The sequence below is a fragment of the Cetorhinus maximus genome, chromosome 6 (genome assembly GCF_964194155.1).
Source record: "Cetorhinus maximus chromosome 6, sCetMax3.hap1.1, whole genome shotgun sequence".
Lineage (NCBI taxonomy): Eukaryota > Metazoa > Chordata > Chondrichthyes > Lamniformes > Cetorhinidae > Cetorhinus > Cetorhinus maximus.
In genome coordinates this window covers 83,023,193-83,041,553 of record NC_135884.1, presented here as the reverse complement: position 1 = coordinate 83,041,553, position 18,361 = coordinate 83,023,193, and the positions used below count along the sequence as shown (strand labels likewise).

Below are 18,361 nucleotides of genomic sequence, written 5' to 3'. Positions count from 1 at the left end.
ACAAATAGAGGTAAATGATTTAAGTCCAATCGCTATTACAGAAATATGATTATAAGGTGATCAAGGCTGGGAAATAAATATTCCAGGGTACACAATATTTCAGAAAGACAGACATAATAGCAAAGGAGGTGGAGTAGCCCTGATAGTAAAGGGTGACACAAGGACATTAGTGAGAAAGGGTCTACCCTCAGAAAATCAGCAAGTTGAATCAGTGTGGGTGGAAACCAGGATTAGCAAGTGTCAGAAAACATTGATGGGAGCAGTTTACAGACCCTCTAATAGTAGTTATACCACTGGACAGAGCATTAATCAAGAAATTATTGGAGCTTGTAACAAAGGCACTGCAATAATTATGGGGGTTTTAATCTTCATATAGACTGGGACAATCAAATTGGCATGAGTTGTATAGAAGATAAGTATGCAGAAAGTTTTTGGGGCAGTTTCTTGGAGCAATGCATTGTGGCACAATAATATTGTGTAATGAAGCAAGGTTAATTAGTAATGTCAGATCCACTGGGAAATAGTGATCATAATACCATCGGCCTCCATGTTAAATTTGAAAGTGACATATTCCAATCACAAACAAGAATCTTAAACAAAGAATTACACAGGTATGAGGGGAGAACTGGCTCAGCTTAACTGGATAAATAGACTAAAAGGTATGGAGGTAAATGAACAGTGGGAAACATTTAAACAAACAATTCAAAATCTTCAAACAAAAATAGATTCCATTGAGAAACAAAAACTCAGTAAGAAAAACTCATACGTGGCTTGCTCAGGAAGTTAACGATAGTATTAGATTAAAAGAAGGGGCTTACAATGTTGCAAAAAAAAAACAATAGGAAGTCTGAGGGTTGGGAGTGTTTTAGAAACCAGCAAAGGGCCACCAAAACATTGATGAAAAGGGAAAATAACAATAGGAGAGTAAACAAGTCAGAAATATGAAAACGGATTCTAAGAGCTTTTAAAAAGTATATAAAACGAAGAGAGTTGCTGAAGTAAATATTGGTCCCTTAGAAGCAGAGACAGGAGAAATTATCATGGGGAATAAGGAAACGGCAGAGGCGCTGAACAAATATTGTGTGTGTCTTCACAGTAGAAAACACAAGTTTCATACCGGAAATAGATGGTAACCTATGGGCTAAAAAGAGGGAGGAAATTAAGGAAATTAATATCAGCAGAGAAAAAGTATTGGAGAAACCTAAGGGGCTAAAATCTGACAAATCCCCAAGACCTGATGGTCTACATCCTAGGGTTCTAAAAGAGACAGCTGCAGGGATAGTAGATGCGCTAGCTATGATTTTCCACATTTCCTTCTATTTCGGAACAGTCCCATCAGATTGGAAGTTGGCAAATGTTGCGCTGCTTTTCGAGAAAGGAAGGAGAGAGAAAACAGTGAACTACAGGTCAGTTAGCCTAGCATCAATTTTTGGGAAAATGCTGGAATCTATTATTAAATAAGTTTTAACAATGGAACTTAGAAAAGCACAGAACAAGTCAACATGGTTTTATTAAAGGGAAATCCTGTTTGACAAATTTATTAGAGTTTTTTGAGGTTGTAACTAGTAGGGTAGATGAAAGGGAACCAGTAGATATCGTATACCTGGATTTTCAAAAGGCGTTTGATAAGGTGCCACACGAAAGGCTAAGAGACGAGATAACAGCTCATGGAGCTGGGTGTAATATCTTGGCATGGATGGAGGATTGGTTAACGGATACAAAGTAGAGTGTGCGCATAAACAGGGCTTTTTCAAGTTGGCAGGCATGGAATAGTGGAGTGCCGCAATGATCAATGCTGTGGCCTCAGCTATTTACAATCTATATTAATTACTTAGATGAAGAGGCAAGGAATAATGTATCTAAGTTTGCTGATGATACTAAAGGTACTCTAGGTAGAAAAACGAACTGTGGAGAGGACACAGAGAGGCTGCAAAGAGTCATAGACAAGTGAGTGAACAACAAGGTGGCAATGGATATAATGTGGGCAAGTGTGAGGTTATTCATTTTGGTCATAAGAATAGAAAAGCAGATTTTTTTTTTAACAAGGTCTGAAACTTAGAACCGTCAATGTTCGAAGAGACTTGGATGTGCTTGTACAAGGAATACCGAAAGTTTGCATGCAGGTGCAGCATGCAATTAGGAAAGGAAATGGCATGTTGGCCTTCATTGCAAGGGGATTGGAGACCACACCTGGAACATTGTGTGCAGTTTTGGTCTCCATATTTAATAAAGGATAGACTTGCATTGGAGGGCTGTACAACAAAAATTCACTAAATTGGTCCCTGGGATGAGGGGGTTGTCCTATGATGAGATGTCAAGTAAATTGGCTTCTGTTCTCTGGAGTTTAGAAGAATGAGAGGTGATCTCATTGAAACCTACAGAATTCTGAAGGGGCTTGATAGGGTGGACAGAGAAATTGTTTCTGCTGGTCAGAGAATCTAAAACACGGGGGCACAGTCTCAGGATAAGGGCATAATCATTTAGGACTAAAATGAGGAGAAATTTCTTCACTCAAAGAGTGGTGAATTTTAAGAATTCTCTACCCCAAAGTGGATGCTCCATTGTTGAAAATATTTAAGGCTGGGATCGACAGATTTTTGGTCTCTCAGGGAATCAAAGGTAGGGGGAGCAGGCAAGAAAATGGAGTTGAAGCCCAAGATCAGCCATGGTCGTATTGAATGGTGGAGCAGGCTCAACAGGCCATGTGGTCTATGCCAGCTTCTATTTCTTATGGAAAAAGTGTGGCTTATGTAGTTCAATTTAGTGTAGAGGCATCCATCAGAATACAAATAAACTATTTCCTCTGTTCCATTTGAGGGGTGCTCAGCACTTAACAGAATTAAAATGTCATCTTGCATACAGATCAAAAAAGCTTAAAGAAATTGCATTATAATGTGTTTATAGGTAGCATATGATCTCCTATTCTGGCTTCAATTGAGAGAGGGTTGAAGATGAATTTTTAAGAGTATGTTTTCCCCTTATTGGCCCAGGGTTTTTTTGCCTCCCAGAAGATTACATAGCTGAAAAGGTAATTGAGGGGGAAGGAAAGTGTTTTGCCATGATGGTCCAACCACAGTAGTGTGGTGCAGACTTGACAGACCAGCTGTTCTTTCACTCCCCAACAATTTCATACGTTCAGGTGGGGAATCATGAAAAAAGGGGTGTAACCTTAAAGTTAGAGGCAGGTCATTTAGAAATGAAATTAGGGAGCACTTTTTCCATAAAGGGTACGGGAATCTAGAATTTTCTATTCTACCCCAAGGGGCTATGGTAGTTGTATTTTTCCAACACAGAGATCAACATGTTTTTGTTGGGCGACAGTTTCAAGGGATATGGATCAATGGAGTTGAGGTATAGATCAGACAGAACAACAGAACTGGTTTCAGCGGTTGAATTGCCAACCCAAGTTCTGTTTTTTCTGAGAGTTTTTAAAGAAAGGAGAAGGCAAAGAGCATGCTGACACCCTGATCCTTGGGTATGTTACATGCAACCCTTCCCCAAATGTTTTTCTGAAGTATTTTAAACCAATTACAAATAACACAAGTAAGCCTAATGAAAGATTTAACAGGAAGAGTACCGGAAAGATCAATGCCTTTATTTTGTTGTGCTTTGTTGCTCAGGGTTAGTGTTATGCACTATATATTCTATATTACATATTATTATATATGTTCTATATTACAGCGGCAATAAAACAAAGAAATCGGAAATGAAAAAGCACAAGCAGCAAGTGCACAACCACAACTCAATGGTACCAAACTATATAGGTACATACTTATGTTACAGCATTCTCTTGTCATCAAGATAGTTCCTAGAGGGCAGCACCGCACAACAAAACAGTAATGCAAGTTATGAGATTTACTGGAAATTCTTACCCTGCACAGGCTTGTAAGCAAGCCAACATGGTAGCTAGTGTCTCTGGAGGGAGCTGAGCACTCTTGGGCTGTTCTTTTTCTGGGGCCAGTCCACCCATAATGGAAGGACACCGTCTCTTTAGGAACGTCACACATGCTTGGATAAACGGTTCCTGTCAAAACACAGTTATAATCACAGTTATATCACCCTCTTCTGTCTCCAACCCCTCTCCACTGAGCATTTACATAACACCTTATGACTCGCAGAAACAATCCAAAGAGTTTCAAATATACTGAATTACTAAGTACAGTTATCTGTTTTAATGCATATCTTTTCATTGGCAACCTTGACAATTGTTTACAGCCATACACTTTTTTTTATTCATTGGATGTGGGCATCGCTAGCTAGGCCAGCATTTATTACCCATCCCTAATTGTCCTTGTTCAGAGTCTGGAGTCAAATGGCATTTTGAAGCAGGTGGGTTTTTACAACAATTGTTTCACGGTCAACATTAGGCTTTTAATTCCAGACTTTCATTGAATTCAAATTCCACCATCTGCCGTGGCAGGATTTGAACCTGGGTCCCCAGAGCATTACTCTGGGTCTCTGGATTACTGGTCCAGCAACAATACCATTACACCATCGCCTCCCCCAACTCACTTTTGCGAGTTGTCCATGTGCCATCAGATCCCAAATGCTGCTTTTAATTCAGTTATCAGCTATATACAAAAGTCCAGAGCGATAACTCTTGTATGCCATTTCAACTTTGACAGAAGTGGAAAGTGGCAGATTAAAGGACTAAATTTGAACCCCTTGTCTCAAACTGGTATCTGGATTAACAGCAGTATTGGCTAAAACTTGGGAGTAATAATTGTTGCTGATAATGATTTCAGGATTACCCATGGATGAGCGTATATTAGAAGTCTGTAAATACCATTCAAATCTTGGATGCATTCTTGTTACCCCAACAAGTAATTCTGGATATTTGTTTTTTTTTTTTGCAGAGATGCCATCCCATTCAAGTTACTGAATTTTTTGGTCTGGAGTCACAGTACAGAAATATTCTAAAACACTAACTGCCTTATTTGGATTTACGCTGCCTCTAGCCAAACTAGAACCAGTGGAGAATACTGGAAACTTTAAATCCATACTAACTTTAAATCCTAAATGCTAATTATCTTGCATTCAATTAAAAGCATAAAAAGTCAATAAGTTGTTTTAACTAATTATACAATAAAGGTCTATACAACTTCTATTCCCTCACTGTGCTAACCATATAATCCCACTTGCTTTTATGACAGCCAACTACAGGATCATAGCTTGCAAATTATATCCCACTCGTATCTCCACATCACAATCCCAACAAGAACTTGTGTTCAATGCAGAGCCCTCGGCACTGGTCCACAAAGGTAGACTGATCTCCTGATTGCAACCTTTTTTTCTGTAATGTACATGATTTTCAATGCTAAGTATCAGGCTGCAAGGCAAGTGTGTTGCCATACATTATAAAGTTTTCTGCAGTCTAATTTTTCTAAAGGTGGAGGTTTATCAGCCAGTTGAAGTAGAATCATTTGTGAGGCACTTGCATAGTAATGAAGTGTGTCAGCTGTGGGTTACTAGGTAGCACTCTCACCTCAGAAAGACCAAGTTGTGGGTTCAAGTCCACTCCAGAGATTTGAGCACAGAAATCTAAGCTGGCACTCCACTGCGGAACACTGCACTGTCGCAGGTGCCAATTTTTGAACAGGATGTTAAACAAAGGTCCCAGCCTGCCTTTTCAAGTGGATGTGAAAGATCCCCGGCATCATTTTGAAAAGCAGGAGTTCTACTCTGACCTAACCAATATATATCCCTCAATAAGTATCAAATAAACAGATTATCTGGTCATTATTACGTTACTATTTGTGGGAGCTTGCTATGAATAAATTGCTTCCTGCATTACAACAGTGACTACGAAAGTACCTCATTGGCAAAAGTACTTGTTTTGGCAGAATTTACTGCAGAATTAAGTTTAAGTGCAAATGAAAAAAAAATTATAAAGTGCCTTTCACAACCAAAGGATGTCCCAAAGCGCTTTAAAGCCAATGAAGGACTTCTGATGTCCCTGTTGTAATGTAGGGAATCCAGCAGCCAAGTTGCACAAGCAAGCTCCCACAAACAGCAATGTGATAATGACTAGATAATCTGTTTTTGTGATGTTGATTAAGTGATAAATATTGGCCAGAATGCCAAGGATAGGTCCCTTGCTCTTCAAAATAGAGCCATGAAATCTTTTACACTGTCTCCTGCCAACGCAAAATGCCTGTCTGTGCACACATACTGGTCCACGCAGACATCACTCGGCTCAGCTGGAAAGCAGTTAATGCCTTGATTACACGTAGGATATAATTCTGCTACAATATGCTGTAAGCAAACAAGATGGTGGGCCATAATACATTTTAGTATTGAGTAATTCTGACAGACTTAGTTCATAATCTAACAAAGTTGAAAAGGGAGAAACGTAACACAAATATGAAAATCCAATACTGCAGAAAGTGTAAATTTAATGGGATGAGTCAATTGCAAACAACCTGTAGGGAATGACCGCAAATTGAACATCTAAATGTGTCAACGCCACAGCTTTAAACGCTGTAGGTGCCCGCTATCTCACACCCACTACCACCCAATTCTCCCTGCCCCCTCGATCACTCCAGGTTCACAAACTTTGTTCCATCTATGATGAGGTTGAAATGGGGTAAGTTCCCATTAATTTCTATAGTGTCTCCTGATGCTTTTTTCCCACAAATCCAGACCCACGCTAAAAAAGAGTAAACATGGCGATGTAACACTAAAACTGTACATGTGCAGCATTGGCAGCAAACGGAGCCAATCTTTTATATCCACTTGAGGGGGCCTCTGTTTAATATCTCATTCAAAAGACAACACCTCTGACAGCACAGTACTCCCTCATTACTGTACTGAAGTGTCAGCCTAAATTTTTGGGCTCAAGTCTCTTGAGTTAGACTTAAACCCATAACCTTCCCACTTCGGTGAGAGTGTTAGCAACTGAGCTATGGCTGTCCCTGAAGTAGTACTTAATAGTACCATCAATTTCCAAATTTTCAATATAACCTTTCACATTGAAACACGTATTAATTACAGCGTTTAGAAATATAACAGTTAATGCTAATATCTTACCCCATGCTCACGGATTTTATCAGTTAACCATTTATCAAGTTTGAGGTATTCTCGGCGAGATGCAAGTGCAGCAAGGTCAATAACAAAGGCAAACGGAGTACCATTTAGCAGCATAGACAAGGCCTGTAAGGAAAAAAAAAGGTGATCATGCATACAATCATTTCATTAACTGGTTCCAAATTCATGAGTTTTATAAATTACTCCAACCTTAAAGCAACAGTTTTTAAGATAATAGCACAAAAGACTAGCATCTAATCACCTACTCTGTTAGGAATTACATTCCCATTTTGTACAATTGGCACCATAAACTACAAGACACATTTTCTCACTAAAAAAATATGTCTTGAAAAGGCTCCCTGATGCATCAGTAAGATGCTAATCTAAACAGACCAGTAAGTCAGCCTCAATTCTCTGTCAGCGATGAGTTAGTAAATCCCAGCCTACTATAGTAACATTGAAATATGGGTAGTGAGGGACAGTAAGGGACAGTGAGGGATAAACAAGACACCAATCACAATCTTCTTTTCTGATCACCCTCTAACCCTGGCTGGAAGTGAACAATTTGGCTTGGCTCAATCATACAAGTAGTTTCCTGCCGAGACTCAAAAATTACCATCTGGGCAAAGCAGCAAAGGGAAGCAGATAAAAATCAAACTTCAAATATATTTGGAAATGTAACCTTGTAATCTTTGCACATTTACACAATGGTTCATTGTAAGGAACTCCAGCAAGTTTTGATTCCTCTGATAGAACCTCTAACTGCCTTGCAACAGATGCAACATTATGCTAAAACTGCACTGGCTCCATTACAAGTGCACCCAAGATAAATTTCACATTAAAATCAAACTTACCTGCCCCAAACATGGGCATCCTCCTTACCCACTGAATGCATATCATATATGCACTACATGCACATGATAGGCCTTCAAACCAGATAACACACTTAGAACAGTGCCAGTACAAGTGCGTTCCATACAGAAGTTTTGGTCCCAAATCCAATTGTGTACAATTGAGTTCGGCTATAAACGTGAGCAGAGCCAAAAGACAGAGCCAACTGCTGCAGATTTTCCATCCAAAGTGTTCAATTATCTTTGTAAATTGCACTTTCTCCCTCAATACGACTTGGATCATTAACATTAGTTGCCCTTTTAACAGTGAATAATACTGTTTAAAAATAGGGTAATCGCTTTACTGTTGACAGTCTCCAGTTTCAAGGATGCATTCACTGGTACTGTTTTATCTCTGAGTTTGAAATTTAGAGCTAAAAGAATTCTGACAAATTAATTTTTGTGTATACAACACATTTCCAATATTGGTACAGTGGTGGAGCTACTGTGTGCTGCTTGCAAGAACGAAAATTTATTCAGTAGTCAATTCGCCCAGCAATATGCAACTAGAATTTTAGCAGAACATAACAGTTGGGGTTCCCCACAATCGATCAGCATATTAATCCAGAGAGCAGCTGAACCATGCAGACAAAGAATGCCCCTTGTTTAATCGCCAGTCTAAGTTGAGTTGGCTAATCTCAGTCAGGGTGACTGTGGAGCTCCTTGTAGAAGCCCTGCTGGAAGTACATGAGTGGAGTATTATTGCCAAGATGGCTTCTATAATTAGACAATCCTCACACATGACTAAGTGTCAGTAGGACATGGTACTGGAGTATGAATGGAGTCTGTGAAACAGTGCTCTGGCAAAAAGTCAAACTCTCTGAGAAGCAAGTCAATAAAGTAGTAGAATGGGTGTACGAAAATTTCTTAATGTGCCGGTGAACACAAAACCAACTTTAATTAGAATTTTCTTCCAAAGTTGGATTGCATTGGGCAGATCATTTGATCTATCTAATAGTAATTACAGATAGTAAAGTGTAAATAATGTGATGATGAATTAAGGTTCTCACTCCAAGCGTACTGCCATATTAAAGTATATTGGCTTAAATGTGACTTTTCCTTTGCATAGTGGTACTATTAGGCCACAAGCGTTCAAGCTCAATCTTTATTGGTTCGATTGTTCAAAGCTGCAGCTCACCTGCACCTTCTCGAAAGCAATCAGGGATAGGCAATACATGCCAGTGCTGCCTACATCCCACGTATAAATTTAAAAAAGGTGTCTACATTAGAGTCTAGGAAGTTTTTGCATAAATTTAAAATGAATTTTCCCATTAATTTGCATATTTCTTACCTATTAATTTGCGTGGACAAAATGGCAATACTAACAGATCTTGGTGTTCTGATTCAGGATTGATCCATCATGAGGTAATAATACTGAGAACAGCCCCTTACAAACCTTCAGCCCCACAAAATTCAAACAGAACAAATTGATGATTAAAAAACAGAAGCACCACAAATCTGAAGGCTTAAGAACTGGAAATGTGTCATGTTCCCTCATTAGGATATATACGTATTACACTAAGTAAGCCTACTAATAAACACTGAGCTAGCTTGTGCACAGTTCTTACCTTCAAGTCTTGAGCTACATCTAGAATGCGGGAGAGCTTGGCCTGGTCATACTGCTCACCACGCATGTACCACTCTGCCATTGCGTGCATGATCAGCTGTCGGATTGAGGGGGATTGACCCTGTAAAACGTGAAAGAAACCACACTTACAGGATAAATACATAGCCTCTATGCAAAAAATGAAAGACAAATTTTACTGTTAGCAACTAGGACGTTCTTAGAGTTCCACTTTCACTGCAGAGCGACAAGGTTAAATTTTCAAGTGCCCCTGAGTACCATCAGACCTCATTTCTCACCAACACTGTTTAATGCTACAAACTGTTTGAATATGTTGTCTATTTGGCTATCTGCACAATATATTATTTACAAAATTAGTATAGTTCATTCTGACGGTCATAGGGGATGACTGCAAACCACTGCAGCCATGAATTTAGCGCAAGTTAGCATGTACTTCATAGAAGATTAGCATTTCATCATGAGTTACAATGATGCTTTGTTTTTAAAATTAGGCACGAAACCATTGGTTTTTCTAAAAATCCCCATTTCGGCTTACCTGTCCGTGCCATGCATAGTGCAAGATAATGGCAGAATTCGGATGATTGCCCAGGAAAATTGGCATCAGTGTGGAAATGAGCTCATGGCGCAGCGTGTGCCAGGTCGGGTTGATCTGCAGTAAGGCCAGTACCAGCATGTCTGGGCAGTGCTTGATGGGGAAGTTGAAGAGCTGTTTGACCTGCTCATACTGTCCCAGCTCTGAAAGACGCAGTAAGGTCTCAATGAGGTCCAGGCTTTTCCTGCATCGAGGGAATAAAGTATCGAGTTTGCAGGAGGCAATATGAAATGTACAGATCAGCACCACAATTAGGCTCAAAAGTGGTCTCTCAATTGTGCTTCAAACACCAAATCCTTTTCTGGCATCAAATGCACACACGTGCTCCACACAAGAACTGAGGAGTCAGAGATTCAAGATTCTTTTTGCACACCTACAGCCCATCCAGCATGTACAGAGTATGCAACTGAAGCTATTCCAGAATTTAGAAAGTAAACTGTAAGTTTTATCACTTTAGTAAATGTATAACTAACAGTGAAGCTTCCTGATCATTGGTGTTGTATTTTTCTAAAGGATAAGGACCTTCATACCCTGTATAATTAAAATGGGGGCAGAAAATATTTCCACAATTATACTTCCACAGAAACTTATAAAAACATCAGCAACAGCAACTTGAAATCTCAATACCTGGGTTCAATAGCCTGTTGTTTCTCCTCCCTTTGAACCAACCTTATTTGACTGCCACTTAAGATCTCTGGAAGCAAATGGAGCTTAAAAGTAAAAGCATTAATAAGTGCAGCACCCTCCCAGAGTATACTCACTGTGGAACAGCCTAGAAACAGTATGTGAACACATTAAACTCCAGAATTAGCTTCAATACCAACTTCACTTTTAAATAGGTTAACAAAACTATTGTTATTGAATAATGAATGAATACCCCCAGGCAGACTCGTGGCCCCATTTGTTCTAATCAGCACCATAAAATCACAGAAATTACAACATAGCTCCTGTGCTGATACCAGCTCTTCAACGGAAGCTGCCCATAAAGTCATTTCCCTGCCCTTTCGAACGCCTTTTTTAATATATCTTCCTTGGTCAAATAATTGTCCAATTTCCTTTATAAATTCTGTCTCAATTGACACTTATATAGTAAAGCACTTGATATTCTCAAAACCTTGGCCCCACCAAAAAAAATTCTAATTTTCATTCTTCTGGTCATGATCTTATCAGCAAGCAACTGTTTAGTATTTATCCCCTCAAAAGTTCTCATTTGGAAATCTCCATAACAGTGCCCCTCAACCCTCAGTGCCAGAGCAAAAAGCCCCAATTTTTAAACCTTTGTAACCAAAATCTCATTCTAGCAAATGTTCCCTGTACCTTTTTTCCTATGGCTTGAACACCCTTTCAATAACCAGGTGTCCACAACTACAAGCAACATTCCAAATAGTCTCAGCAACGCCTTCTACGAATTTTGTATGACTTCCATATTTTCGTATTCAATGCCCAAGAATCAAAGATTTTTTTATTTGAAACAAATCTATTTTGATTCATGCCAAAATGGGCAGTTGGAATGCATAGATCCAATATTTTCCTCAATTAAATTAAAGCTGACTGGATCAAACAACAAAGGGGAATATTGCAATTTGGACTCAACCAATTCTACTTTTCCAAACTCTACCACAGTGTCAGCAGGGAAGTTCAAACACTAAAAGCCAAGCAATCAACTTTGCTGCAACATCATGTCTACTCCAAAATTGTTGCAGGGCACAATTTTAGTGAATGCCCCACCCCCTTGAGGTCATATTTGTCTTTTTAAATGATCTCCCACTTCTATAACAAGTACTAAGCACTTTTGTAATCCTATGCAGCATCTCTTTTGTGGGCCCACAACTTGCAGAAGTACATACATACCACGTGGCAATTTCTCGGTTATCATCCTCTGGAGGGGCTTTCAAGATATCTGTCACCACAGTATGACATGGGTAGTCAGCAAAACAGAAGATATCTGGGTTCATTAATGAATGCTGAATAAAGGAGAGCTAGGAAACAAAAACCAGATCAGGTTAGCATTTCCAAGGAAACCCCTGCCAAACGAAGCTCACCTCACTAAGTTTTTAAACAGAGCTTGAATACTGCATGAACCAATAAGGTTTAGATGGCTGTGTTTTCATACATGACATTCACATTATGTGCTGTACTTTTTACTTGTGGAAGTAAGAACTGCTCTAAAGCATTACAGGTTTCAAAGCTGAATGTTCATCCCTTCTCAATAAATAGTCTATTTCAAACTCTGAACACCCGCTCCTCCCTCCCCACTTTCCCCATACACACAGCAACAAATATGACAGGAAGGTTACATGATCGCAGTAATATAGTCCATCAGGTTGCCTGATGGTTTCTACCAACTCCTCAACCTCCATAAAAATCTACCCTCGAGAAAATCTAAACACCATTTTCCAACATACTCAACACCTTTTACCATTTTCAACCTTGGTGTCCTACATTACAGATCTTGCCTCTCAACGTAAAAAATCTACAACTAGAATTTAGTAATGAGTAACCCTTAGAGCCTTACGAACGCTTGCACTTCAATCAAGTGTTTGCCATATGCGGCCAACCAAGTGGAGACACAGAAGGGTAATGGCTCACCCTCTGAGCAAGTATCAGAACTTTGTACAGCACCACTGAGAGCACAATTAAAAATAACCTGTTTGGAAGGTAGAAAGTACAAAGCTGCTTCTTCAACCAGACAAATCTGGAGACTGTACTTCTGATGCACTTGTACTTTAAAGCCAGCTTATCAGATTTCCAAATTGACTGAATGAAGTGAAATAAATCTAATTTCCCAGTTGATTTTCTAAAGGCATATTGAACTGTTCAAAAAAATAACTTCAACAAGAATGAAATGCAGAATTGGTCAGCACTGAAAACAAATATTTGCTTTTTTGAAATTTGTGACTAAAATGGCCCTTTGAAATTCTCACTGCACAACCATACACATTTTTTTTTCAATCCCTTCAATTTTCTTTGCTCCTGCCCTGATGGCTCTGCTGACATAAATACTCAGTGAGCAAATTTAATTGTTCTTCCTGTGGATGAACAGCACAAAGTTAAATAGAAATGAATCAACTCATATGAGTAAAATTATGTAAGTGAACTGTTAGATTGACAATTAAAACTTGCATGGGTGTGCAACAAAAGTTTTCCATCTTTACGAAGTTTTTAACCAGAGCTTTGAACCAGTCACAAAACAGAACACCTTAAAAATGAGAATTAGATTTAAATCTGAACTTGGCATCAAAAAAGGATATTTAGCAGGCCACAATCAGATTAAAATTTAGGCTCACCACCAACTTTCCACGCATGCCCAGCCAACACTGAATCTTGTAATTTCTGACCCATCCCAATTACAAGTTCACAAGCATGTTTCAGTTTTCATAAGGTCTGCCAATAACAGCCATTCGTGTACCCTGATCAACTAAACAGACTTTCCCATCCAAATTCAATACAATAAATCTCAAAAGAAAAAGACAATAAAATTCATTTAAATATTGCTCCTTATAAGTTTAAATCCTTAGCTGCAAGATCCTTGGCAGCAAGAGAACAAGCAGAGAAAAAAAGGGAAAAAGCAACGTGAGACACTAACTGGATTGCTCGTCAAACAAACCAGCACAGACTCAATGGGCTGAATAGCCTCCTATAGTGCTGTACTATTCTATGGTTCTACTGTATAATGAAAGGGTTTGATAAAGGTAGATACAGAAAAATATTCCACTTGTGGATGAGTCTAAAAGTAGAGATCTTAAATATAAGACACTCGCTAATAAATCCAATAGGGAATTCAAGAGTCTTTTTTTTTTTAAACACAAAGCGGTGAGAATGTGCAACCTAATACTACAAGCAATAGTTGATTCAAATAGCACAGAGGCTAGATAAACGCATGAGGAAGGCCATGGGGAGCTTAAAAGTTGGCATGGGCATTGGCTGTTTCTTTGCTGTATACTCTATGTAAAACCAACTACGCAATAATGGGTACTCCATTCTAACTGTGTGGAATCTGCTCAGGTTAGATTTACAATTGAAATGAAAGGACCAGCAGACAAAACAGAAGACTGAGCAGTCACTGAACTGCTGCCTTGTAGCAGTGTTATGGAAGATTATGCAAAAGACTCAAAGTGCTGGACGAATTAAATGGACAACAAGCGACCATTCCAATGAGGTAATGTCTGTATATATGAAAGCCCACACTACAACCTCAGCACCACATTTATAGAACAAAAAGATCACCTTCCCCCACTTTCTCCCTTCATAATAAAGAAGTTACTATGGGATAACAGAAATTACTGTCTTGGTCACATTTGTGCAATTCTCATCAAGAATCTAAAAAGGTTGCATGTAACATTGAATCGCAAAGCTCACCATCTGGCTGAGAATTCAAGCAAAAGTGCGTTAATAATTTCTTTTTTTAAAATACCCATCACTGAATTCTATCTACTCTATCTGTGACCATACCTGTCCTTCTGCATGTTTCCAAGGCCTGTAGATGAGGTCGACAGGAAAGACTTCAATCCCCATTCCCTTCTGGATTCCATACACTGCTATTTGCAGACCTTTGCTGTCACGAAGGATGAATCCTGGGTGATCTAGTTCGTAAGTCACTTCCTTAAAATTCAGGTTTGGATTCTGAAAACAAAACAAATAAAGGTCCTGATTTTATTCATAAACACACGTAGCTGAAGTACATCTTCTCCAATGTAATGTACGGCATGCTTCACTCCAGGTAGAAGTGAAAGGAGAGAAATATAAGTCTGACTTCTTCAAAGATTAACTACCACAAGGCTACTACTTTTCTCTGCTCCATTAACTGTATGCTGCCAAGTCTTATTGGTCTCGTTTTAAATTAAGAGCAGAAACAGCATTTGCCCGATGGTTCTTCCAAGATTGTGCAGCTCAACTCAACCCTCAAATGTCGCTAAGTAGAGTAACACTGAAAACTAATCTGCTTCAGGTTAAACATGGTCCTCCTTACCCATAAGCTATTTCAGTGGAATCGTCAAATGTTATTTATACAGTGCCTTTAACATAACCACCTATTCCAGGGTGCTTCACAGGAGCATTACAGAACAGAAAAGTATGACAATGAGTCACATAATGAGGCATTGGGTCAGATAACCAAAAATTTGGTCAAAGTAGTAGATTTTAAAAGAGTATTTTAGAGAAGGAAGATGAGGTACAGAGGTGAACAGGTGTAGGGAAGGAATTCTAGAATTTAAGGCCAAGGCAAGTGAAGGCATGCAGTTGATCAAGGGGCCATGATCAGATGAGCTCCGTTATCTCAGATGGTTGAGAGGCTGGAGTAGATGAGAGAGAGAGCGCTTGCAAGAGAGAGCGAGAATTTGGTAACAAAGATGAAAATTCTTAAACCACGATGTTGCTTGACCAGGAGCTGTTGCAATCACAGGGGAGTCAAGTGAACAGGACTTGCTGAGTGTTCACACACGGGCAGAGTTTTGTATGACTTCAAGTTTGCAGAGGGCAGAATGTGGGAGGCTGGCCAGGAGTGTTTTGGAATGGTCAAGTCTAGAAGTAACAAAGGCATGAATGAGAATTTCAACAACAGGTGGGTGGGGGCAAAGAAAAAAAGGGAAGGTCTGTGATAGAGTGGAATACAGGAGAGAATAAGTGACAAAAGATTTGGTGGTACGAGGCAAAAGGGTGTGCTAATGAGACAAGAAAAGAAACAAAAGTTGCACCTAGAGGAGGTGCAAAAGGCAGAATGAATAGCTGCTGTCCAAGAGAGGAAAAAAGAGTAAAACCAAAACCTGCAAAGAGGGAAGAAACAAAAGGTAAAAACAGAAATGGCTGGAAGCACTCAAGAGATCTGACACTGGTTATCAGATTGACTACAGGGTTGATTATTTTTCTTAATATTCTTTGGACTCTCTATTCTTCCACTCGTTAGACATGACTGGCTTCAAGCTTTGTAATGCCACTGTGAATTATCTTTTGCCACTTTTTCCCACCAGAAGCATCAACTGAGATGCCACATCTTGTTAAGGCTGCTTAAAAACTAATCTTTATATCTTCTGAGCTGACAAGAGCATTTAGCATGCTTCATCTCACTGTAGGATACCCACTTGAGTAGTCTAACATCAGGCTTTTAGACTGGTGACCAGCCCATCTTCACTGGGTCTATTATTACTGCCTCTACACCTGGCAAATTTATTCCTCTGAGGGTCTTAATGTTGAAATTTTGTCCCACCATTGAATTTTCATGAACTTTGAGGCAATCTACATGCAAATTAGTTTTCTGACAACTGTAAATGGTCTAACGATTGTACAGCAGATAGGAATATTATAAATATCACCCTTTGATCTTAACTTTTGTTTCTAGCTTAATGCCCTTTTTATCCCATAACTTCAAAGAGCCTTCCAAAAGCACTGCTGGCTTTAAACAATCTGCAGTTCACATCAATGAGGAAGGCATCACACGACATAGGTGAACCTATCCACAGCAGACAGCATGTGCCAATAGTATTAGCTGGCACGTGAGGTTTCTCTGGGGCAAGCTTGCATAACTTGTCTTTAGACTGATTGTGAGGCCTAATTGCTTGCAAGAAATGATTCATGCTGACTTAGAGACCCTCTCCTGTCTGAGCAAAGGCATAGCCAGCAAGAGATCCCAAACAAGCTCTTCAGAGGTAAAAACAGAAAATGCTGGAAAAACTCAGCAGGTCTGGCAGCATCTGTGGAGAGAGAGACAAGAGTTAACATTGAGTTTGTATGACTTTTGCAGAACTAAAGAAAAGCAGAAATGTGATGGGCTTTATACTGTTTAAGAGGGGATGGAGCAGGTGGAGCAAAATAGGTCAGGGATAGGTGGGAACTCAGGAGAGATTTGATAAAGATGTCATGGACACAGGACAAAGAGTGTTAATGGTAGTGATAAAGACTAAAGAAGGTGCTGATAATGGCATAAAGGTAAATTAGCAGAATGTGCTCATAACAGAACAAGTGACAGGTGGTCCTGTGTTTTTTTTGTGGGGGAGTATGGCTGGGGAAGAAGGATCTAAAAAAATAAATGGAAGTTTTTAAAAATTGGATTTAAAAAGGGTAAAGATGGAGAACAGCGTTCATGGTCTGAAGTTGTTAAACTCAATGTTAAGTCACTGGAAGGCTGTAAGTTCTTCACAGGTTTTGGCTTTAGACTTAATGAAGTGAACATTCACTCCTCTATACTGTTTCCTACATTACAACAGTGACTACACAAGTTATTTCATTGGTTATCAAGCATTTTGGAGTGGCCTGAGTTCATGAAAGGTGCCATACAAATGCAAGCCTTTCTCTTTCTTTTATCCAACATTCTGAAGTTTGAAGGCATAAGTATAGAAGCAAACAAAGTTCTAAACAAGGTGGAAGCTAGATACAACACTATTTTGAATCCAGTGGTGAAAGGGAAGGAGTTCAAAATTTCATCTTCCAAGACTCTGGAGCCCCCATATAAAAAGCAGTTTCCATACTTATTAATATAGCATGAATAATTCACAGTTCTCATTACCTATTTGCCTAAAGCACATCACTGAAAGGCTCCAAATAACCTAAAGGACTTGGAAGCTTTCAGAATCAATGTCAAACATTTTACTTTTAATGTTGAGACCATTAATGATTGAGGCGATCCACAGGTAGGTTTGGGAAGCTTTCGAATGTTTATTATTTCATGATGGACCCCACCCAGAATTTCATATTCTCACAAACTGTTGAGCATTTTTCTAGTTCAGATTTCCAATGTTCACTTTTTCCTCTCAATACAGTTGTTTCAGGACATGATTAGATTTGCAGTGAAGTCAAAGCTGACAAAACAACCAGGTTTCGATATCTGGATTTTTATAAAGAGCTGAGCCCCACTTCTGAGAAGCTCCAGTTATGAACAAGGATTCCTGTCTGGAGATACCTTGCCTGAAACGTAACAAGTCAAAATTTTGAAGTTAAAAACAGTGTGTGGAGAAATGCTCCCATAAGTTATTTCTCTCTGCTTTCCAACTAATCATGAGGCATCTACAAAAGACTTCACAAATCCAGTTATAATAGCAGGCTTTGTCAGGTATTTCACCATTTTATAAAAGGGCAATACATTTAGTTCTGTCCTGGAATGTGTAATTAAAGAAGCAAAATCACTATTAGCACTTTAAAAACTACCAGATCACAAAAAGAAAGCGCAAAAGTGAAAGAAAAGTTCAGAAGGTTATAATTATATTTCTCAGTCCTTGTAACCTGTATTGTGCTATTTCGGTTTTATTATGGGCTGTGGCAAAGTCATCTATCCCGCTT

At 39.1% G+C, this 18,361-nt stretch overlaps 1 protein-coding gene across 6 annotated transcripts in view; it reads right to left on the bottom strand.

Annotated features, from left to right (window-relative positions):
• Window positions 1-18,361, bottom strand: part of cnot1 (CCR4-NOT transcription complex, subunit 1) — a 190,227-nt gene that overhangs the window by 98,728 nt on the left and 73,138 nt on the right. For all 6 annotated transcript variants that reach the window (XM_078543933.1, XM_078543932.1, XM_078543931.1 and 3 more), the window contains 6 exons: window positions 14,546-14,716; window positions 11,945-12,072; window positions 10,037-10,277; window positions 9,485-9,604; window positions 7,030-7,152; window positions 3,873-4,024 (listed from right to left, as the gene is read on the bottom strand). In XM_078543933.1, the coding sequence (XP_078400059.1) occupies window positions 3,873-4,024; window positions 7,030-7,152; window positions 9,485-9,604; window positions 10,037-10,277; window positions 11,945-12,072; window positions 14,546-14,716 (935 nt within the window). The remainder of the gene's footprint in view (window positions 1-3,872; window positions 4,025-7,029; window positions 7,153-9,484; window positions 9,605-10,036; window positions 10,278-11,944; window positions 12,073-14,545; window positions 14,717-18,361) is intronic.